This window comes from Apodemus sylvaticus, chromosome 14 (genome assembly GCF_947179515.1).
Source record: "Apodemus sylvaticus chromosome 14, mApoSyl1.1, whole genome shotgun sequence".
In the NCBI taxonomy this organism is placed as follows: Eukaryota; Metazoa; Chordata; class Mammalia; order Rodentia; family Muridae; genus Apodemus; species Apodemus sylvaticus.
In genome coordinates, this window is record NC_067485.1 from 70,845,664 (window position 1) to 70,869,575 (window position 23,912).

General features: G+C 43.5%; 1 protein-coding gene across 2 annotated transcripts in view; it reads left to right on the top strand.

Annotated features, from left to right (window-relative positions):
• The window catches only part of Bend7 (BEN domain containing 7), an 82,958-nt gene that overhangs the window by 21,500 nt on the left and 37,546 nt on the right, over window positions 1–23,912 (top strand). For both annotated transcript variants that reach the window (XM_052157088.1, XM_052157087.1), the window contains exons 3-6: window positions 5,823–6,125; window positions 9,498–9,620; window positions 12,936–13,207; window positions 23,330–23,555. In XM_052157088.1, the coding sequence (XP_052013048.1) occupies window positions 5,823–6,125; window positions 9,498–9,620; window positions 12,936–13,207; window positions 23,330–23,555 (924 nt within the window). The remainder of the gene's footprint in view (window positions 1–5,822; window positions 6,126–9,497; window positions 9,621–12,935; window positions 13,208–23,329; window positions 23,556–23,912) is intronic.

Here is a 23,912-nt window from a genome sequence, read left to right on the forward strand (position 1 = left end):
CATTGTCCTATTAATATTGTACATGCTTACTGCCTTTTTGTTGGCATCTCTTTTCAGTGGGCCTCTTTCTCTTTTATAAGCCTGTTCCTAAAGTTTCTTTTCTTTAAAGATACATTTTGTTTTATTTTATATATGTGTACTCTATCTGCATGTGCACCTGCGTGCCAGAAGAGGGCATCAGATCCTATTACAGATGGTTGTGAGCCACCACGTGGCTGCTGAGAATCAAACTCAGGACCTCTAGAAGGGAAGGCAGTCTCCTAACCACTGAGCCATCTCTCCAGCCCCCTCTTCCAGTTTCTAAAGCAAGGCCTAGGGAACAGTTAGTGTGAGCACTTGGCAATCTATCTGTAGGGCACATGCATGGTGACTTCGCTAGAGGACAGACACATGAAGATGGCGTATTATCTTTTCCTTGTGGCCCCCCAGACTGAATGCCCTGGCCAGATTAAGAGCAATTCTGTGGGGGGCTGGTGTGCTGTCACTTGTGACTTCTTCATGTGACAGAAAGTGACATGATAGTGTCGGCATCGAATGAAGGGTAAATAGAGTTCTGCCTGCAGTCTTTTCTGGGTCCTGTCTCCTTCAGTTACTCGCCACCTTACTTTGTCCAGTCTCCGACCGAAGCAGAACAGACTTACTCAGCTGTATGGCTCACGATGATAGTGAGTGGGTCAGTTATTATCGGTGGTCACTCAGGTAGTAAGTGGCTCGAGGGACCCTCCTGGCTGCCTCTCCTCCCAGCTCCAGCGCTGGGGTTACAGGGGCGCACTGGGTGCTCAGCTTCTCCATGGGTGCTGGTGATCTGAACTCGGGTCCTCATGCACACACAGCAAGCACTTCGCTCACTGAGCGTCTCTGGAGCTCTACTTATTCCAGTCAAGAAAGGAATTTAATTATGGTTGTTTTGCCAATAAGACAGCTACATTCAAGCAGAATATGATTCCTTCTGTCTGCCTTTCCCAAGTAGATCAGTCTCTTGGAGTCGAGTGTGAGTGAAGATATATGCAGGTCTGGAAAGACATCAGGAATTCACAGGTTTCCATATAGAATCTTATTTCTCTAAATAGTACCTCACTCCTGGATACCTGCGCACAGAATAGCGCCTCACTCCCAAGACATTTCATGGATACCTGGGCACAGAACAGACACCGATGCATTAGACCCAGGAAGATGAGAAGAAGTCAACAAGTGTTTTCAGGGTTTTTTTTAGAATTATTTATTTTATTTATATGATTAAACTGTCATAGTCTTCAGACACACCAGAAGAGGGCATCGGATCCCATTACAGATGGTTGTGAGCCACCGTGTGGTTGCTGGGAACTGAACTCATGAACTCTGGAAGAACAGCCAGTGCTCTTAACCACTGAGCTGTCTCTCCAGCTCAGTCAACACATACCTTAATCTCAATTGAAAGAACCAAAGCCCTTGGAATCCACTATGGTAGATTAGGCCCCTAATCTATCTGAATAGATTATCTGAATAATGTGTGGCTGCCCTCAGAGGCGTTAGGAGTTTAATTAACTAGCACTTTGGAAATTGACTAGCCTGAACCCTTTCTGGACTGCTTCTGCATGCCGCTTAGGTTATCTTAGGTTACTGTAGTGCAGTTCTGAGGCAAACTTTTATAATTCAAGAAACTAAAATAGTTTGTCTAATAGCCAGTGTCAAGTCAGTGCAGTTGGGAATGAATCCAGATCTTGGGAAAATCATCCTAATCTAGCTGTTCCACCAACTACTCCCTGCGTTTGGGCATGTCTGTCTGCCCCTGTTCTGTAGACTGACTTAGCTTCTTTGTAGTCCTTCAGCAGTCACCAGGTCTCTTTCTGACCTTCTGCCCCATCTGTCCTGAATGTGCAAGCAAAGCGCTTTCCCTCTGTCTGCTGCCTGTCCAGGAGTCCCGGGGTCCTTTACCCCGGGAGCACCGGCAAAGACAGTGGCCTCAGCTTCTCCCCACTTTTCTGGATTCAGTGAGAATCCAAGCACCTGTTCCTGAAGACTAGGTCATCCATGAAGGAGTCCAACCTGCTGCTTCTGAGAAAAACTCCCCAGCCAGTTCTTTTCTGACCTTCCTTCCTCCAGTCCCTCTACTGGTTTCAGAAGAGAGTTCTGCAATCATATGCAGTTTCCTATTTTCTGTTCTTTAAGAGGACCTGCCATCAGCCCTCCCTGAGCCAGCTCCCTTCGAGGGCCCCCTGCGTTCTTCCTGCTGTCCCCTCGGGGCCTCCTGCTCAGTTCTGCCCTTTCCTTAGATGTTTTGACCTTTGTGGGCACCGCTTGCCTCCAGGTTCTTCCTGGGCATGGACCACCTCCTTCTGTCTTTACTTCTGCCTGCTCAGCATACTGGGAATCAACACCACTAAACACTGGAAAAAAACAGACAAAGAACCCTCCACTTGGATTTTCGTCTCAATCCTCTCAGGCCCAAGCTCTAGAACTTTGAAACTAAACCATGACAAAGCATTACTGCCCTTAGAATGTCCCAGAATCCTCACACCTTTTCTTTTCTTTCTTTCTTTTTCTCTTCTAATGGTAGCACTCTATCATAGAATCCTATCTTCCAAACACAGGTGAACTTTGGTCAGGAAGCATCTTTCTTCCTGTTATAGATAAGGTCAGTGCAGGAGGTGCCCTGGCACTGGGTCAAGAGCCTGTTAGCCTGGCTGTGGGCAGCTCTTTCCAGGGAGCTACAGGCGAAGATCAGGGTCAGGAGCAGGAGCACAAAAAGGAGATGCTTCCTCTTGCTGAGCTCCTAGTGTTGACTGGCTGGGGGGGGAGGGGGGGGAGCCATGCCCCACTACACATGCCAGGAGGTTACTTCCAGAATTCCCCGGAACTCTTCCAGACACACCCTGCTCTATAGAGAACATTTTGTTGACTACGATATTTAAGTCATTCTTGGACATTCATTCTCATAAAAGATGGAATGTGATTTACTGTTTCTGGATTATAACTTTGCTGGCGTTTAAAATAGAAAAAAAATTCTACCAGTTAAGGTATTTCTCTTCTCATTGATGTGTTAAAACACCATATAAACTTAGGCGTGTGTTTCTGCCTGCATTCTATTCCACATGAGAGGAAGAATTAATATTTTTATTACCATTTTTAAAATTGAAGGTGTTGTTCAGCAGTGGGGCACATGCTTAGCATGAATTGGTCCCCAGACTCCACCCTTCAAAGCGTGAAGTTGCTTAGTTCAAAATAGCTTATAAGATTTCCTTATACAATAGTTGGTAAGAAAATACATTAATAAACTGAATATCTAACTAGATACTACAGTACATAGGTTTTCATGCAGCTACCAGATTCTGCATGAAAATTCTGGCTCATACGATGCTAAGTGCACTAAAATATCATTATATATTTATTTGTGATGCTAGATTTTTTTCTAATAGTCTCTTCTTTTTTTTTTTTTTTTTTTTTTTCTCTCCTTGTACTGGCTGGTTTTCTGTGCCAACTTGACACAGGCTGGAGTTATCACAGAGAAAGGAGCTTTAGTTGGGGAAGTGCCTCCATGAGATCCAGCTGTGGGGCATTTTCTCAATTAGTGATCAAGTGGGGAGGGCCCCTTGTGGGTGGTTCCACCTTTGGGCTGGTGCTCTTGGGTTCTATAAGAGAGCAGGCTGAGCAAGCCAGGGGAAGCAAGCCAGTAAGAAACATCCCTCCATGGCCTCTGCATCAGCTCCTGCTTCCTGACCTGCTTGAGTTCCAGTCCTGACTTCCTTTAGTGATGAACTGCAATGTGGAAGTGTAAGCTCAATAAACCCTTTCCTCCCCAACTTGCTTCTTGGTCATGATGCTTGTGCAGGAATAGAAACCCTGACTAAGACACTCCTCACATTTTAAATTTTAAGCATTTGTTAGGATGACTTCATGGCTATGTACATACTACGAAGTAAGATTTTCAGTGTTTCAGTTAGAGGAAAGCACACTTCCTCTCTAAGATGGTGTTGTTACCATAGAGTTTAAGGTAATGTTAACACATAGCCAGTACGAGCCGGCCCCGAGCTCAACCCCCAGTATTACGAGAGAGAAGACAGGGTGTTTGTGATAGCCACAATAGCTGTGCAAATGTATAGTTATCTTTAGTAGTATTTATTAAATGTAAGTACAGCATAGAGATACCTTAGCTTTTGTTTTGTTTTGTTTGGGATGGGAACGGGTGGTGGCAGGGGTGGGGGGCTAGGGGGTGGGGGGCTCATGTAACTTTGTCCAGCCTGGAACTGGCTATGTAGACCAGGATGGTCTTCAGCTCACAGAGATCTGCCTCCCTCTGAGTGCTGGGATTCAAGGCATCCACCACCACGCCCAGCTGAATAGCCTTAGTTTAAAAAAAAATTAATTAATTAATTAATTAAAGCATGCCCCGAGGGGAAAAGAATCTTAATAAAGAAGTTGAAGTTTTAAAAACAAATGAACCAATGAGCAAAAACCAGATCTGGAGACTGGCTGCACAGTAAGGTAAATAAGTGTTACTGAACTGTAAGTGGAAGTAGTTAATGATGGTGAATTTTAAAACATACCCATTTTTTATCTTCAGATAAGAATCAACAGCTTCTCTCTCTCCTTCCTTCCCCCTCCCCCATCTCCCTCTCCACAGGTTCCCAGACAGCCTCTTCCCTTCTTTCTCTCCTTTCTCTTTCTTTCTCTGCCTCTACTTCCTTCCCCAAACCCCCTTCTCATGTCCCCCAAGAAACTTCATTTTATACTAGAAAAAAGAAAAGAAAAAGAAGTCCAGCGTAAGTGACATGAAGTTTAGAGACAGTGGTGACCTTTGCCCAAAGGACAGAGTTGGCCCAGCAGGGACGGTACAATGGATTTGGATTTGGTCCTCCACGGAGGGTGTGTGTGTGTGTGTGTGTGTGTGTGTGTGGTTTCCAGAGGAGGACAGAGTGGAGAGGCTGCCCTCCTCTTCTGTGTATGCAGCCAGTGTCTACAGTGAGCAGGGATCCTTGAAGCAGCCTCACTAGGACACTGGCCACCGAAGGCCTCCCTCCTGCCCTGCAGTCCTGAGAGTCCCTGCCTTAAAGAGCTCCACTTCCAAGCATCTCTGCCTTGGCCTCTGCTCTGTGAGGCTGGCAACTGAGGGGGCAGAGTCGTTGGCACTTACCTGCATACCAGCCCCTGCAGCTATGCGGGCTGTGACTCTGCCCTGCTGGTCCCAGTGGACCTTTGGTCTTCTGTCACCACTTTTTTTTCTTACAAACTCTCACTCATCAAATACATCCAAAGAGGAAACTGAAAGTTGGTTTCGGATCTATCTTAGTTAGGGTTTTACTGCTGTGAACAGACACCATGGCCAAGGCAACCCTTGTAAGGACAAGATTTAATTGGGGCTGGCTTACAGGTTTGGAGGTTCAGTCCATTATCATCAAGGCAGGAGCATGGCAGCATCCAGGCAGGCATGGTGCAGGAGGAACTGAGAGTTCCACATCTTCATCTGAAGGCTGCTAGGAGAAGACTGGCTTCCAGGCAGCTAGGAAGAGGCTGTTAAAGCCCATGCCCACAATGACACACCTACTCCAACAAGGCCACGCCTCCTAATAGTGCCACTTCCTAGGCCGAGCCATCAGATGATGATCCTGCACTAAAGAGAGTTTTTTCTCTGGGAAAACCTGGCCAGGAAGTTACCTAGCCGAGAGGATCTTTAGGGCATAGCCAGCCTTCCTCCCTTTAAGCTTCGTGAATGATCTCAGAGTGCAGAGTCAGTATCCCTTCCCATTTCCACAGGGCTGTGCTCTCTGGAGGTTATGGCGGGGACTCCTTGTGTTTTGTTGTCTTTTGCTAAGTGACAGCGCTAACTTTGACCCTGTTTCCATTAGGAGACGAAAGCATGGAAATTAAAAAGCAGATCACGGGCATGAGAAGGCTGCTGAATGACAGCGCCGGAAGGATCTATCAGCGGGTCGGCAAGGAAGGGGAGAAACTGAAAGAAGAGCCGCTCGATGTGGACGTCGCCCGGCCCCAGCGGTTGAACTCCTCCGCCGACGCCCCGCAGGGCCTCCACCCTCCATCGCGTGGGGCGTGGACTGAACTACCAACCCCAAGCGGGCAGTTCTCAGGGCAGTCTGGTCCACGTTCTAGAACCTTCCAGAGTCAGCCCCACGCCTCTGCGAGTTCCAATGGTACGATTGCCCTACAGTATTTAGAATATCCTGGTGTGTTTGTTTCATTCCTAAATACTGAGTTCATCCTTGGAGAGCCATCTGTGACCCCCTCCGTTGGTCACCGTCCTTGCTGGGTTCTTTGTCATTTCTTGTGCGGGCCTGAGGATAGAGCACAGGACCTCACACATGCTAGGCCACTGCTCTGCTGCTCAGTGCCAGCTCCTGCCCTGTGTTATTTTAAAAAGGCAAAAGAGGAGGATGAAAAGAGAAAGTCGTAATTGTATAAAAACTCGGGCACAGAGAGTGAGGAAGGTTTTTTTAAAAAAAAAAACCAAAAAAAACGAAGCAGGTTTCTAGTAGAGTTTTAATGAAATCAGAATTCTCACCCAGCAACACACCGCTGATGCTGTCACCAGAGACCCGATGGACGGACATTCGTGCAGAAGCAGCGCCCTTTAGCACTAATAGAAGCTTTCCGGCCGGCCGTGCCGGTGTGCCGGTGCCGGTGCCGCTCTTCCTTATCCCGCTTCACTTCTTCATCAGAGTCCTAGTCAGTGATGCGTCACACCTTCAGCTTCTGTGCAGCTCGCCCGCCCTCCTGCTCCAGGGCCGAACTGCTGGAACTCAGGCTGCGAAGTTCACCTTTAAAGCCGCAGTGCTCAACCTGTGGGGCGTGACCCCTCGGGAGTCAGCTGACCCTTCCACAAGATATCTACAAAACACAGATATTTACCATAGGATTCATAGCTAGCAAAATTATAGTTATGAACTAGCAATGGAAGTAATTTAATGGCCCACAAGATGAGGAACTGTACTGAAGTTGTCACAGTATTAGGAAGGTTGAGAGCCACTGGTTTAAAGTAAAATTTCTGTAAAATCGCTGACTGTTAAGTTGGGGGAGGGGTTCCAATAATTTTCTCAAAGCTTAGGGGAAAGAATTGATGCTTTCCTTGATAATATTAATTTTCCATCCAGTAACACTGGATGTTTGGTTTATAAATTATGCATGGATTACAGCTCTGTAGTTCTCATAAAGAACAAAGGAAAAATAAGGCACTTCCGATTCCCTGAAAAGTTAAGAATTTTATTCCTTGCATTTTCATTTTATGAGAGCCATTGGTAAAAAGAAAATGTTTTGATTTTTCTTTCTTATATACCATTCCCAGTAACCAGTTCAGGGGACTGAAAAGCCATCCTGAGACATGAGGAGAGACAGTAAGGGCCTTAGCGACGTATGGTGTCTGCTCGTCCTCCCAGGATTGCATAGGCCAGTACCAAGTTCGCACGCTGGCAGGCGTCCAGGCCAGAGGGACGTTGCTCTTTAAAGGCTCCGCCATAAAGATAAAAAGTCAGTTCTCTTTAAAATTGGAAAATGATTTATAATGAGCTAAGAAGGGCTAGTTTTGTCCTCTAAAAAAATCATAAAGTTAGTGATTAGATTAGCGCCTAGGGGTGATCTGCAAAACCCTCTTAACTCTACTCCAGTAAGAGAAAAGAGTATATAATGTGTGTGTGTGTGTGTATATGTGTGTGTGTGTGTGTGTAATTCTATAATTTGGGGATAACATATTCTACTCACCAATATACAAGAGTGATGGATTTATCTTAGAAACTGATACTGATATTAAAAGTTACAAAAATAATCCCTCCAAATCAGTGTCAAAAAAATAGATCTTTTCTGATTATTGCTTGCATCATTTCAGTTCAGTAGTTACAGTGTCTGTCACATGGCACAGAGGCCTGAGTTCAAATCTGAAGAGCCCACATAAAATCCAGGGGCAGCTTTTGTAACCCTGCACTAGCAGCGTGAATCAGACAAGCATGTCGGTCTGTCAGTCGGTCTAACCAGATCAGTAGGCTCCAAGTTCACCAAGGAAGACAACTGACACCGACCTTGGCCTTCCACACTCCCGTGCACACCCATGTGATCATATAAAAACACCATGCACATACAGACACACAAAATGTACTGTACAGTTGATCCTTGAGTAGTGTATGCTGGAATTATATTTTGTATAGATTTGCAACAGTTTGGGCAAACCCTCAGATGGGCATCACAGCCTAGAAACGGTGAAGAAATGTATGGAAGCTAGACATGTCCTCAATGTGTACAATATGTCTATAATCAGTTATTTTTATCATTTATCATTTACTACCAAAATTCATACACTTGTTATTTTAAAAATCAAGATTTATTAGAACTTAGGCTATACACTTAGGCTATATAGACTGTGCATGACATCATTAAGAGACATTTAAACAAATATAAATTTTTTAGCTGCCCCCCTGTTACCACTGTGGGGAGTTAGAAATCAAAGTGGGATCTTTGACCTCACTTGGGGCTGTCCCCTGTCCACCTCCCACAGTCCCTCATGGGTCGCGTGGATATAGCTGTGACTTCCCTGTGTTACTTTGGGGTGGTTGGTAACTCTAAGGCTTGGTCACTTTGCTTCCATTGGAGTATTCATGCTTACGCTTCTCCAGAAGTTACCTTTCATTCTTCTGTGGCTTTACTGTGGTAAATGTCGGTGTCTGTGAATGAGTATCATAGGAGTTAGGTTGGATCTACCTGCCAGGAACTTAAGAAGCAGCTGCCCTTTAGACGGCCTCGGTGCATGGTAGCCAGCCTGGGGCTGGAGAGGTCCCGCTGCCGAAGCCTTTTGCCAAATGTCCTGCTCTAGTTCACGAACAATGGGGACAATGAGGACATACTTGTTCATATATAGGAGAGAGCAGCTTTGTTAAGGGAACATATGTTAAACTCAGACCATGACACGGAGACTAGTGAGGGGCTCAGAAGAAGCAGGGTGGAGAAAAGAGCAATAGTTCGTCCTTCATGAAGAAGAGCAACTGCAGACACCTGTTGGCCAGTCCCACCCTGCTTCTCCTCCTCCCCACCCCAGCCAGGGATTTCTAGAAGTTTCTGCATATCCACAGCTCTTCATTGCTACTAGCTTCTGTCAAGCTATCTTAAGGTTTACTATGAACTCCTGTATCCTCCAGACCAGCAGTGGTTCTGCAAGGACACTACAGACCTGGACTCTGCGTTTTTGCTTTTGCCTTCTGAGAAGGTAGCATGAATGTTTCCTTGTGACTTGTCAGAGCCTCACAGTAGACAGGCCTGCCTTGCCGGTGCACTATGTGCCCGAGTTCACACAGACCCCGTGACACAGTACAGTATGCACCTTGCAAACAGAAACCTGGATAATTAGATAAAGTCAGACACCCCACATTTAGGTTATGAAAATTACTGGGTACGTTTTCTTCTGACACAGTTTGAGGATAATTGTACATACTTCAAAATCCCGTCAAGATATATTTTTTTTCCTTTTCTTTGTAATTAATTTTTGCATGCCTTGGGAGTATATCATTCTTTTCTTTCCTGCCTAGGAGAACTTCCAGGGGTGAATTCAATAGTTGGATCCAACTGCTGTACTTGCAACTGCCAGTCAACCTTGCAGGCCATTCTCCAAGAACTCAAGACCATGAGGAAATTAATGCAGTTTCAAGCAGGTACAAAGATCAGCCCTCTACACACATCCTCTGCTGGTGATGTGTAGCTGACATCTTTGCTTGTGTGCATTGTCCTTTTGTCCCACACTCCTCCCACCTTGCTGTCTGTCTCGCTGTGCCTTTTCAAGTATCCATTTTCTCTATTCTTTCAACAACCTGTGATTTTTGTCTTACTTCATTTTATTTTATTTTTTTTTAGCAAATCAAACAAATTTTGTTATTGCCTCTAATACCGCTGTTGGCACATACGCGTGAACTCAGCTCACTACATCTCCTGATCTCCTGGTACTTGACAAATGCTAGTTAATTAAATTTTGGAATATCTTATGTGAAAGAGCCCTTCAGGAAATACAGGCTTCCCCGCTGAAGATGCTCAAGGACGCAAGCAAATGAGAAGCCGTGAGCCCCAGGCTCTGCCTGCGACTTGCCGCTTGCACTAGGACAGAGATGGCTAGACCCAGCTCCTGCCTGCTCTGTCCGCTTCCTTCACTTGACTCTTTGTTCTCTTTGTCATTGGATAAGGGGAACAGCCGAGTAGGGCGTGTGTGGTGGGGACTGAACCCCCAGTTTCTCACCTTCTAGCTGGATGACTTCTAGGCTTTTTGTATTAATGTCTGATTTGCAGGGTTGTGTTTTTTTTTTTTTTTTTTTTTTTTTAATGTGATGGAGATAGCAGCAGTGAATGAGGCCTGTAAGGCAGACTTACTAACACCTCTGTTCCTTTAAGGGCCCCAAAGCCCTTGGTAGAAGTTTGGAAGTCACGGACTTTGTCTAGTAGCTCATTTTTTTTCTTTCTTTTCTTTTCTTTTTTTCTTGGCTTGGTTTTTTGGATTTTTGTTTTTTTTCAAGACAGGGTTTCTCTGTGTAACCCTGGCTGTCCTGGAAGACCAGGCTGGCCTCAAACTCAGAAATCCACCTGCCTCTGCCTCCCAAGTGCTGGGATTACAGGCGTGCACCACCACCACCCTGCCTAGTAACTCATTTTCTAATCGTCACAATGAGCAAGGAACCTGGAATTTTTATTTTGTTACATATGCAAAAATAACAAGACCCTTTGGACAGCAGGAACTGCTTGGCCGTGTTGGTGTGAAAGCGCAGGACAGCAGCCCAGTCCTGTGGTGATGGGCCTGCTGACCCTTCACATTGTAGAGTTCAAAATCATCTCTAAGAAAGTATGCTCGGCGCCAGCCTCCCAGAAAGAGCCTCACATTCGGTGATGTGGTTCTGATATAAAAAGCTTAGTACTTATACATATCAGTCACCCACAATCACATTTTTAAAGAAAACAAAAGGATTTATTTATATAATAAGTCCAAGCTGAGGACTGAACTTGGTCTTATCCCAACACAGAAGTGAGCATTTGGTCGATTAGCCGGTGAGCTCTTGACTGGCCTTGTCTCACTACGATAATCAGTGCTCTTGCTAACCTGGCAGAGGCGGGATCTCCTGCACACGGGCCCCAGAAAGAAAGGCTACCTTATTCCGACAGGTGCTGCTCATGGAGGGAGAATTTCTTAGTACTTAAGAAAATATGCATATGAAATGGTAATGATTTATTTTGTTACTTAAGCTCCTTACTACTGAAATGGCAAACTACGGATTGCACCCGTGTAGATCCTTGACTGGAGCCTTTTTAGAATCTATTAAGTAAATGCTACCTTGTCACCGTGTTTTCTCTTCTGAACCTTTGCAGATTAGCGAGGCAAATGATTCCGGAGCTATGAGGAATAAAAGAAGGATAAACTGAATAAATGACTCTGTTTTAATTTTCTTAAACTTAAAAAAAAAAAAAATCATGTTGTGTGGGCAGATTTACTTAAGGGTCACCGCCCATGAGATTTAGGATTTAAATTCTGTTTGGAAAGCTTTACCTTGATTTTACAGGCGGACTTAGACCAAGCAGCGAGAGCCGAGTGCGGGAAAGCGGGGCTCTTTCAAGACTTGCAGGAGAAGCAAGACTTGATAGCCCTCTGTCTGGACACCCAAAGCACTGCAAAGAGTGAGCTTAGAAAGGGCCTGGGCCTGGGGATTGCAGCTTAACTGCTCCTGATCGTGGTTGCTAGAGTCCATTTGGCCTTGGGGACAAGGCAGGCTGTCCTGGAACCAAAATGCATCTGGCTGTATACTGGACTCTCTGGAGAAACCTTGTAACAGCATTGGTGCCCTGGCCCTACCCCTGATGTTCTGACCCACTGAGTCCAAGGCAGATTATTACAGATTGGGGTCATTTTCAAAATGCCACACTGATTCTAAAGTGTAGCTGAGATCTAGAACCAGTATCCCCAGTCACCACGTGCATAGTCAAAAAGGCCACTATCCAAGTAGTTGCTTCCAGAACTTAGACACTGCCTTCTAGTGCAGAGGTAAAAACATATTTGAATCAATATGAATATTCTCAACTTTCAGACTCGTAGGAAATCAGAGGAAGCAGTCCATGTTCATGTGCATTTAAGGACTTAATCTTCATGTGGCCTGTGTTTATAGGTTCCTTTCTGTTTAGGAAAAAGGTCAGACATTTCTAGCGCTCTTATTCAGGAAGCCATGTTGATAGATGAGGAGTTGGTACAGATGGGAGCCACATTCTCCTCTGTCCCGTTCCGAGTGGTTGACAAGCACTCCTCCTTGGAGCACGCCTGTGAAAGGCAAACTCGGATTCTTTAAGTACATGTTCAGCGTGAGCACCTGCTCACTGTCCTGTCTATAGATTTACAGATTCACTTGACTCGCCCAGAACTGTCCTTCCCACTTCTCATTATGGAAAACTGAGGCCTAGAGAAGCAGGCTGGATGCCGGGGAATGCAGTGTGCAGAGAGATTTGATATGCAGAGAACACTTGATGAGGAAGAATGAGGCTTTTCCACGTGCTCACCCGCCCAGCCCTGTCCTAGATAGGATCTTTCCAAACTGTTTCTTTCAAGCAGCCTTGCCCACATGATCATCATCCTGGTCCTTAGGCTGTAACTGATGAGCTGAACATCCCAGCTTTTGCTAGGATGGGCTTACCAGACAGCATAAGCATCTATACCTAGATTTAAGTTCTGGAGTTCTCATTCGAACCTGCCACGTGATCATGAAGCCTTTCCTTCCATTGAAGCCAGGATGCTGTACTGATCCGATGATCCAGTACGTTCAGAGCTGTTTCTCCTGGTGACACTCTACTGGTAGGACTTTAAAGTGCTGAGTGAGATATATGTACCTGTTCTTCATCCCGAGGGAGCCTCACCTCAGAGTCAATTTGTATATTGCAGAGACAGGCCGGGGTAGGTTTTCCTCAGACACAAGTACCTGTACCATATTTGTGTTTATTGTCCACAGTTGGAACTCAAAACAGACAACAACCCCCAATTTCCCTTATGTGCTCCCAGCGAACCGCCGTCTCACGCAAGAGAAATAAAAAGAAAAAAGTGCTCCCGAAGGCTGTGGAATCTATGACGACTGTGAAACCAAAGCCCTGTCCCCTGGAAATTGAGAAGAAGCCAGCAGCTGAGGCCACAAGGCCACCTGGTCTCCAAGCTGCAGAGCGCACTTCCACCGAGGAGAACCAAGTCTTGGGATTTGGCATTGTTCTGGAGTCGCCGGCCTCAGATGTAAGTTGATATGTTCTGGCTGCCAGCCTGGGCGATAGAAGTTTCAGGAACCTTGTAGTATTTAGACACTTTCCACTTAACTAGTTCTGCTCCAAACAAGTAGAAAGGTATGCATGTGGGAAAGAGGAGGAGACTAGTAAGAACCTGAAAAATGTGTACCTTCCTTGTTCAAAGACATTCCGCTTCTTATCTCTGAAAGAAGAAGGGGGTGTTGCAAATACTCTGCTCACTAATTTGCCTACGATTTTTAATTTCCAAGCAGCAGTTTTCAATTTCCTCAATGTAGAAAACTAAGAGAACATAATTAAGTCCTTTGTAGATGGGCATCAGCGAACAGAAGCAGACAGATAAGGTCATACCTTTGTGGAAACACAAACTAAGAATGAGAAAGGAGCAGCGGTGCTAATTCTGTTTTATAGATGCAAGCCACACTGGTAATTAGGCGGCGATGCCGTGCCATTTACCCCATGTAATGATAGGTTAACGCTCTGCAAAGGTTTGCTATTTTAATATCACCGCTAGAACGTTGTTACAGTCTGGGACGGTAGATTGCATCTGAGATATCCATCTGACGTGCTGTTTTATATTCATGGGCCCATAAACGAATTTCTATCATAATGTGCTGAATTTGCAGCTGCATACTCTATTTACAATATTTTTATCTAGAGTGCATTTACGTTGTGAACCCCAACTTGTTGTCAGAGTTCTTAAAATAAACCAGAAAAAGTGATGCATTGTTACCAGATTGCATAGGATGAGGCTCCTGCTGAGAACTCCCACAGACTCCCATAGGATTGGAGTTTCACCGTGCCTCCTAAACTTTAAATAAGAAACAAATTGCTGATTTCCTTAAGTAGTCACTTTTGGGTTAGAGGAAGACAGTTAGTTTGCTAGCGTATATCTACATATATCCACGTTTAGGCCTTTAATGGAAAAAAAATCATTTCACTATGTTTTCAATCTAGAAAATTCTTTGCACTTTCTTCTAATCCTTAGTAATATAAGAGGCATTTGTTTTTATCATCCATATGTGCTAAGGCATTAAACTCTTCTAAACTAATATTTAATGTACAAAGGCCTTTGGTAATGAGGTTTGGTATGGGACGAGCTCTCTTGTTTGATTTTATTGTGTCATTACAACAGCTAAGGCCTGGTTCAAATCCTAGGTAAATAATATATTTGAAAACAGGTAAATTATTTTATAATAATTTATAATTATTATAAAGTACAGTTAGGCTATTTTTGACAGACTATCACATTTTCTTTAAATTTCTTAAAATTCTTTTCTGATAGGCATTGCTATATTAGAAACAGTAGTTGAGACTGTAGATCATCTGCTGTGTAGGTATGTCTAGTGCCATTAATAACTGAACTTTCCCCTTTTATTGTTAAGTTTCAACTGTATTTTAGCAATACATTGGAGGTCTGGTAAAGACCCTGTGTATATTTACAAAATAGAATAGAATAGAATTTTTATTAGTTTTACCAACACCAGTATTTATGTAATACATACAAACCGTTTACATTTTATTCATGTCTGGTTCTGGTACTTCATACCAAAAAAATGATCTTTAAACTACCGTAAAGAAATGAAATGGCAGGAAAGCTGTGAGCATGTCATCTTTAAAGTACCATCCTACAGCACCATTTAATTCATGTCTTTAGTACGTGAGGGAGCTGAGAAGCTCACCGAGAGAACATAACACTGAGTTCCAGTCCACACTGCAAAACTGCTTTCGATGGACGGCACTCACTGATGCCCGTCAGGCTGGCCCGGGCAGTTCCTGGGCCGAGGAGCAGGCTTGATTCCAGAAAAATGGGCTCTCTGTGCGCAAGCCTCCAGTTTGGGCCCCTTCCTAATCTTTTAGTATTTCCTAACTATGGGGCTATAAAATGTTTAATGGACGTCTAGAGGGAATAATTCTTCTAATTTTTAAAGCAATTATCCTATAAAACAAGTTGGAGAAAGCACCAGGAGATAGGAGTTTCACATTAGAGAATGGCCTCTGAAAAGTCTTCAGTGTTCAGAGGCCTTCAGTCGTAGTGTTGGACAGTTTATCCGTTGTTTCTCAAATAGCTGAGTGGCTTCGGGGAAAAGCAGGGTGCTTCCGGGAGAGACAACCATGATACTGCACGTGAGGTACGGGCCATCTGTATCTGAGGGCACAGAGCCGCCCATGAAGGTTTCGTGTAGAGGAACCGCCTTCCCGTGTGAGGGCGGTGCCTGGAGTCCATTGTGAATGACAGATGAGAAGGGAGAATCCAGAGCTGTGCTCAGCTGTGGGCCATGACCCCTTTGAGAGTTGGCTGTGCTTTTCACAGGAGTCGCATGTCAGATATCCTGCCTATCAAATAGTCAGTCACATGGTGATTCGTAACAGTAGCAAAATTACAGTTATGAAGTAGCAACAAAAATAAGTTTATGTTTGGGAATCACCACAGCAATCAGGAGCTGTATCATAGGGTCACAGTCTTAGGAGGGTTAAGAACCTCTAGACTAGAGTTTAGGCAAAAAGAAAAAAGATCCTATGGTTCCCAGGCAAGAGTGGTAACCCTGAAAGTGAAGGGTTTGCTCTGGGGAAGGAGGTGGGGCTGGCTCATTCCAGCGGCTTTCCGCCAGGGAAGATGTCCTGTTCTAGATACGAAGGAAAAGTGACTTCAGTATCCTCAATCTTTGTTCCTAGACCCAGTCGGCAGAGGAGACAGAGTAGTGTCAAACATCACACCTCTGCTAACTGCTATTCTAAATTAAAACCAAACAAACAACAAACCCATGAATTACCCTTAAAGATTCACAGTGTGTTAAGTTACCCTTTTACACTAACTTGTCATGTCACACAAATGTGATTGTGTGCATTCACAGCACAAACCCAAATGTACCAGCCCATGTGGTTCTGGAGATCACTGTACTGAGTGACAATTATGCCTCCTTCAACACAGGAATGCACAAACCAGGCCCACTCAGATAACAACACGCTGAATGATTGGTCATACATGGGGAAATTCTACTGCAGTGCTTTACATATGAAAGGTCCTTTATAAGTGTCATTTAATCTACAAATGGCAACATATCTACTCCTGCATGAAGCGCCTTGTACAAAATTATCTTTAAACTATTGAGTCTAGATTTGGCTGCAGCTATAGCCCGTTCCTCGGTGTATTTGCCATTTGTTTGTCCTGTCTCTCCTCTGCCCGCACACTGTCAGGGCTCTAATCTAATCTGAGCAATTACTTCTCCTTTCTGGAAACTTCTGTGGGTTTTTTTTTTCCTGAATTACTTCCATAATTTTGTCTACCCCGGCTGCTCAAGAGCAGGGTCTTATATTATAAAAGTTATAATACTCATGTGACATCCAGAATAAAGCAACTCATCTCATTTAATTCTTATTGTTGTCCTCTTTTTAAAGAGAGTCTGCACAAGTTGGCAGGGTCCAATGAGGTGGAACTAATTCTCCACTCCGAGCCTGGCGTCTGCCCTTGGTCACTGCGGCAAAGACCCTGGGTGCCCATTCACATACATGTGCTTTGTTTTTTTAAGCTTTTATTGTTTTATATGTATAGGTATTTTGTCTTCATGTATGTGTGTGCCATGTGTATGTCTGGTGCCCATGGTGCCCAGAAGATATTGTTGGACTCCTTGGAGTCACAGACAGGTGTGGACTACCTGTGGATGCTGTGAGTTGAACCCCAGTCTTCTAGAAAAGCATCCAGTGCTCATCTTTACCACAGAGTCACCGCTCCAGCCCTCAAGCACACTTCTTGGTCATGATAAGCACTCAGTAACTCTTCATGACTGATCATTACTTGAAAGGGAACCAGATGGTTAGACTGTGACTCTTTGACTCTGTTCGCTAGGCACTGTCTTAGGGGAATAGCAAGTGGTTAAAAGGGCAGGCCACTAGTCCAGGATCTCAGCCGTGTGACCCTGAGCAAGCGAACCCTCCCTCACTCAGCCTCCTCCCTATACATGGGAATAATAATGTTTTCCTCACAGAGATGGCCTCCTGGAAAAATTAAGGAAGCCTTCTATGGAAAGCACTTAGAACAGTGCCTGACACATTTTAAGCACTCGATAAATATTGGTTCTTTCTTTTTTTTTTTTTTAGCCTTACCATTTCTACCTAAGTACCTTCAGAGGAACAAATGTAAATATGGTTAAGTAAATTTAGCTGTCTGTATGAACGATCAGATGCACATGAACAAATTGCCCTTTTGAGGAGGAAATAGCTAAGGGGTGTGGGGGTTCGCATTTGGAGCATGATTATTTGACCCTTTTAAAGTGAACACTTAAATAGAATTCACACCTAAATTTACACAGGGGCAAAAAGCAGAAACCCAAAGCCAATTCTGAAATGCAAATATGTGATTTAATTCTTTTTTCACAAATTCACAACACAATGCTCTATGAGACAAAACAGCTGCTCTCTTCTTACTCTCACGGCTGTTCGATGCTGGGGCTGTTGGTGGCTGTTTCTTAGAACAGGTATTATACCCGAACCGTTGTTAGTTTTATGTTTATCAGTGGTTGACTTCTGTTTTTTTATTTTGTTTGCTTTGTTTTGCTTTATTGAACCACTCAGATAAGCTTTAAAGACCTCTTTCATAATTTTTAATCATAGAAAATGTTTTTATTTGATGGAGTTATTATAAATACTCTCCAGTAATTCCAGATGGCAAAAGTTCTACGTTAACAGAAGACAAATGATGAATATTCATCAGTTTAAGATAATTTTGTTAATCCTGATTCTGTATGCTTCTTAAATAATTTTAAATGCACTGGTGCCTTCAACAAAAATAGCTTCTTAATTCAGAGTGCTTTCCTGATAACATCTTATCTCAATAGATAAAATGTTCTGCTAGGATCAATTGAGGTAAACCATGGAGACCGTGTTCCCTTTGCTCATTGGCATTAAGGCATATGTGCCTGAGAGTGTCAGCTTCTATGGTAGGCTGCCCGGGTCCAGATCCTTGCCTGCTTATGTTAGTTGGGTGATCTTTTAACAAGTTACTCAACCTTCCTGGTCCTTGGTTCTGCATATGAAACGTTGGAATAATGATGGTAGCCACCTCATGGAATGAGAAAATTGATGTATTCTGAGTTTCTCTGGAGCCTAGGATATAATAAGCAACAAACAAATATCAATTATATCACTGTTTTGCAGGGTGCTCTAAAGAGAACGTAGTAGTCTTTGCTCTTTAAGGAATGCATGGGAGGAGTTTGCAGATAGTACTTGTAGTGCCATAGGATGCAAGCCCCAGAACAGACCATCAGAATGTCTCCAGAGAACTGGGAAGAATGGGACTTCTCTACCTGGAAGGTCAGAGACACAAGTCTCACCATGGGCATCTTCTCAGAGGAGCAATTTCCGTGGAGTTAGGGGAGCAGAAGCTGGACTGCGGTGTTAAAATCTTACGTATTGTCCATTTAGCTCAATCGTCTTTAACATAAATCAGGCCTTAATGTTCAGAACCATGATTTATTGCCTGGGAAGGAAAAGGCTAACCACGTCTCCGAAAGGCTAGACTCTCTCATTATGCAAATGCATGAAGAAACTTTTAAGAGAGAAAATTGTACTATCTTTTCTAAAATCTTAATTCTCCCAAATTTTATCAAAGAAACATTAAAGAAGTAGAACTTTAATGATTTTTTTATCCTAGTCAATATTAAATATATGCTGTGATCATTATGCTTGCTTTTTCATAGAAATTTTGTTAAGCACTTTCAATATCAGTCTTGATAGGGTGCAGCCAGCGGCGTCTGTTCTGTTAACACTGGGGATTCTCAGTTGAGCTACATCCGTAGGCCACGCCTGTGTTGAGCTGACTAACAGTAACAGACAGCGGCTCAGCCAGCCAGAGTCAGAGTACACCAAACCCCAGTCTCTGCTGATCTGGCCAAGTGCCATGAGGTACCATTTAAAAAATGGTGACAGTAAATCTACTGGGAGCAGATTTGATTTGTAGGATACAATGTTAACTGTTCTTATGAAAAAGATAATATTTGTGAGCAAAACAAAATCTATTACAGGTTTTGTGTGTTTAAAACTTTTTTCTTTTGGGCGGTGGTAGCACACACCTTTAGTCCCAGCACTTGGGAGGCAGAGGCAGGTGGATCTCTCTCTGAGGCCAGTTTGAAGCCAGCCTGGTCTACAGATCGAGTTCCAGGACAGCCAAGGCTACACACACACAAAAACTTGTCCCCAAATCCTAATAATAATAATAGTAATCATAATAATTGATAACTAAAATCATTTTTCTCTCATAAGCTGAAACTCATTTTTCTAGAAATAGATCAAATACACTGCTAAATAAATAGATCAAAGGCTTATTATACATTGTAGCATTGCAAACAGGCAATCTAAGAGTATCTTTTAAGTATCATTATCAGTCCTGTGTTACATTTTGCAGGGGCAGAAACCCATCTCCCTCAGCAGAACCCACTCGTTCATCTAGAGTTTTCTTTACGGCTCCATCCTGAGCCGTTCTGAGACTTGACCAGCTGGCCCAACTCCCTGGTCCTCACCTCACATCACCATAGGCAGACAGCCTTGTGCATGTGCCTGTGAATGTGGGTCTTGCACAACGCAGAGCTGGGAAAATCATCAGTTGAAAATCTGGGGATGATGCCCAATAAAAAGCATCTATGCACTTCTTTCCTCTATGACTGTATATGTAGCTTGTTAAATGTCTTGCTGTAATTTTGTACTATTACTATCATATATAAAATAGACTGTATCAGATGTATTCCCTGAGTGACTCATTTATGTGATCTCTTTAAATGCTTTATGATATGTTCATAGGAACTTGTAGGTGGTAGGGGACAGGGAGATGTCTTTTCATTTATCTTGTTGTAAAATCTATTACCTAATCTACTTCTAAGTGAAAGGGATACCACACCAGAAATACAAAGAAACAGCCGAGTCAGTTTAGCTGTCCTTGGTCCAGGGACATTTTCAGGAGCCGTTAGGACTCAGCAGTTTTTGCTCCCAGAACATCACCATATAAGATGAAATGCTTTAGGCGTTCCCAGTGCTGGTACGTGATACTCAGTGACCAGGGTACCTAGAGTGAGCGGGATACTGCACAGTGGGAATTCATAGTGAACCCTAAAAATAATGACTGTAAACATTGTAAGTTGTACCCTTAATTTGGATGTCATCATTTAAACATCTTTCAGCAACAGTAGATGCTGCAAATTAGTTTATTATCTGTCTTGGCTTGAGCATCAAATAACAAATCTGTCAAGGAAAGCCTAGAGTATTTTTTACATTGCTTATTTAGAAAAGTGTTTGTTTTTATAACTGTTATCAGTAAGCAGATCTCATTTAAGCCTCAGCCAATAAACAAAAAAAAGATAATGATTCTACAACTAGAGAAAGTGTTTTAACCTGATTTTAAATATACATACAGAGTTGTGGTTCATTATACGGCAATAATGTACTATGATTATGCTTATAAATTAGAATAGATGGCAAGATTTCATAGTGAAAACAAGATAAACAAGAAAATTAGTATCTTTTTTTCCCCATGTTTTAGAGCATAAAGTTAGCCCTCCCCCCCACCACCCCCTTTCTTTTTATTAAAAGGAACTGGTGCTTTCTGGCACCTTTAACCATGCCTTAGTGCTCTGTTGTTACCTGCTAAGAAGTCTGAACAGGAGTCAGGGAAGAAGATTGGGAGGGGTTGTGACTCAGCCACCTTGCAATTATGTTGCTGTCTGTTACTAATCAGTCTGTGTACTACTCTGTACGGTGCTTGCCAGTGGGCAAGTGAAAAGATCAGCTTAAAATAACAGCATTTGCAGACAGAGCTAAAGCAACAGCTTCGGCCACCCATGGCCCCTCTACGGTTACTCGCCATATGCTTACAGTACCATAAGAGGTCTTGGCACCACAGTAGCCTCCAGGTGTCTACTCTAGGCCACCAATCCTAGCCGCACCACAAATAATTTCTCTGCAGCCTCCTGACCCTTCTCTTCAAGGCCCTGTTAAAGTACCATCCCATTCTTTTCTCTTCCCTTTCCCTGCCTGTCTTTTCTCAATCCCTCCCCTCCATATCCCTGGCAGTCAGTCCTGCCTGATGTTAGCACTAACAGCCCTTGCTCAGAACCTCTTGGGGGTGTTCCTCCTACCATGCGGTGTGTGTGGTGATGCTTATGTCCATTGTAGCTGCAGAGCCAGTCTTGAATCCCTCTTCACAGAAGGCACTTGGTACTGAATCAGGTGCTCACGTCCTCCTGGAGCCTACAAACCATCATTCTAAGACGCTGGTATGTGCCTGGCCACAGCACGAGCCTGGCAGACCGCGTCCTCTGTAGAGGAAAAGGGAAACTCGGACCTCGTCACTGAGTTTCTACGAAGCATTTTGTTTATTCTGGTACATAGCTGCTGGATACTGACTGGATTCTTGGCATGCTAGATAGAAAAGCTATGCATCTATGCATCCCAGCTAGATAATGCAATGCAGAAAGTGCTGTAAACATGTTTCATAGAAAGTACTGTGCAGACATTGAGAAGGGAGTAGCTATTTCTGCCTGGTGTTCTATTCAGGTTGGTGTTTCTGAAGCTAGGGTGCCAGTCCTCCAGGGAAAAGTTTCAGAGTCTCAAAAGTCAGATGTCTTGAGTTTTGTTTTTTGTTTTGTTTTGTTTTGTTTTGTTTTGTTTTGTTTTGTTTTGTTTTCTCCAAGACAGTGTTTCTTTGTGTAGTCCTTGCTGTCCTGGAACTCACTCTGTAGACCAGGCTGGCCTCAACTCAGAAATCCGCCTGCCTCTGCCTCCCAAGTGCTGTGATTACAGGCATGCACCACCACCGCCCAGCCAGATGTCTGAGTTTTAAGCACCCAAAGTTACAGGAAAAAAAAGTGCAATTGTTTCCCTGTCTTCTCTTATGACTTAAGAATTCCTTCACGACCCTAGGTGGTCAAATAGTGTAGGATACACTTGGCAGAGGGTTTAATGGATTCTACCTGATACAGGAACTCCTATCTAAATCTGAGATAGTTCATTTAGAATCAAAATTCACAGGATGTACAAAATATAAAACCTTATGTCAGATTATGATGGTAAAATTCTCTCCATTTTCATAATTCTACATCGGCTTCCTTAACAAGTATACCCTGAGTGCTTGCTGTGTGCCCAGCCCTTTTGTGGGGATCAGGTATTCACCTCCAGCTCCTGACAAGCTCGTCCAGACCTTTGACCAGCAAGATGCAAGAGTCAGGGGGAAACCCGATGGCACTGTGCTTCCAGTGATGTTTACCAGGCATTCAGAAGAATCCTAGTGTGTGCGTCTTTCTGGATAATCCAGTCCAAATTCCATTTTCAAGGGGCAAGGCCGAGTCATCTTCCTACTGTCTGAACGACATAGGCTGTGTTCTGAATGCACTTCACTCTATAGTGTGCTGGGCACACAGTAGGACAAACAAAAAAGAGTGAGTTCTGTTGACCAGGAGAGACTCTGACCCCAAGTCCTCACAGCTAAGGGGCTGCTTTTCAGAGCTGCACATATGACATCTGGGGACGATCCGTGACTGACAGCGTGTACAACTTGTGTAAGGAGTACACTCCTTTCACTGTGACTAAGCCCACCCCACCCCCACTTCTACTCATTCGCATTATCACTGTTTGTAGGTTTTCATTGGGGTAAACCATTTCATAGCTGACAGAAGGAGCAGGGGACATGCGGGGGTAGTCCTACATTTGTCACCTTAGATGAAAGAAATTATTTGACATTTGAATTATTTTGAAGTCACTTTTTGGTACAAGATTTTTAGGCCTTAGTTTCATCGTGTACAAAATCAGGGTGTTGCATATAGGTAACTCATGGCCTCTTACCTATAGGATTGTATCACTGTGTAATTATTCAGCCTTCTCTGAAAGATTTGCATGACTAGAAACATGTAAGACTTACTGTTGGAATTATAGCATTCCCTTTTATGAATTATAAGTGGTCATTGGTTTTATAAATTGCAAAATCTGGCACATAGAGCTAAGACTATATAATTTATCAGATGTGAACATTTTAGTAGCTACTGATTTTTCTTTGCACTCCCCCTCCCCCCAGAAAGTAAATCCTTCACATCTTGCTTTTGATAAAATATTTCTCTTTTTATTTTTTTGGTAGCCAGAAGTGCAACTTGCTGAAGGCTTCGATGTGTTTATGCCCAAATCTCAGCTGGACTCTATACTGTCAAACTACACTCGCTCAGGAAGCCTTCTCTTTAGAAAACTGGTGTGTGCGTTTTTTGACGACAAGACTTTGGCTAACTCCTTACCCAACGGGAAGAGGAAAAGAGGGCTCAATGACAACAGGAAAGGACTAGACCAAAACATTGTGGGTGCCATAAAAGGTTGGTCTGCGTCATTTCATTTTAAGGTTTCTTTGTTGAGTTTTGCCTTCATTGCATCAAGGTACAGGTAAAAAAAAAAAGTCTAGGCTAACTAGATGCTCATTTAATTTGCTGTTAGCAACCTTCCCAGGGGTATGACTCTTATGTGTAAGTTATGTAAGTCCCCATCTCAGATACTCTCGGATACTATTCAATGTGATAGTAATTGCTGAACTCACGGCTTCAGAAACAGTTTTATCTGCTGCAAAATCAAAAATACTTAGCAAAAGGAAAATGGTGCTTGTGTGTGTATGTGTGTGTGTGTGTGTGTGTTCATTCCAAGAACTTCATCAAAATAATGATCTTTGCAAAATATAA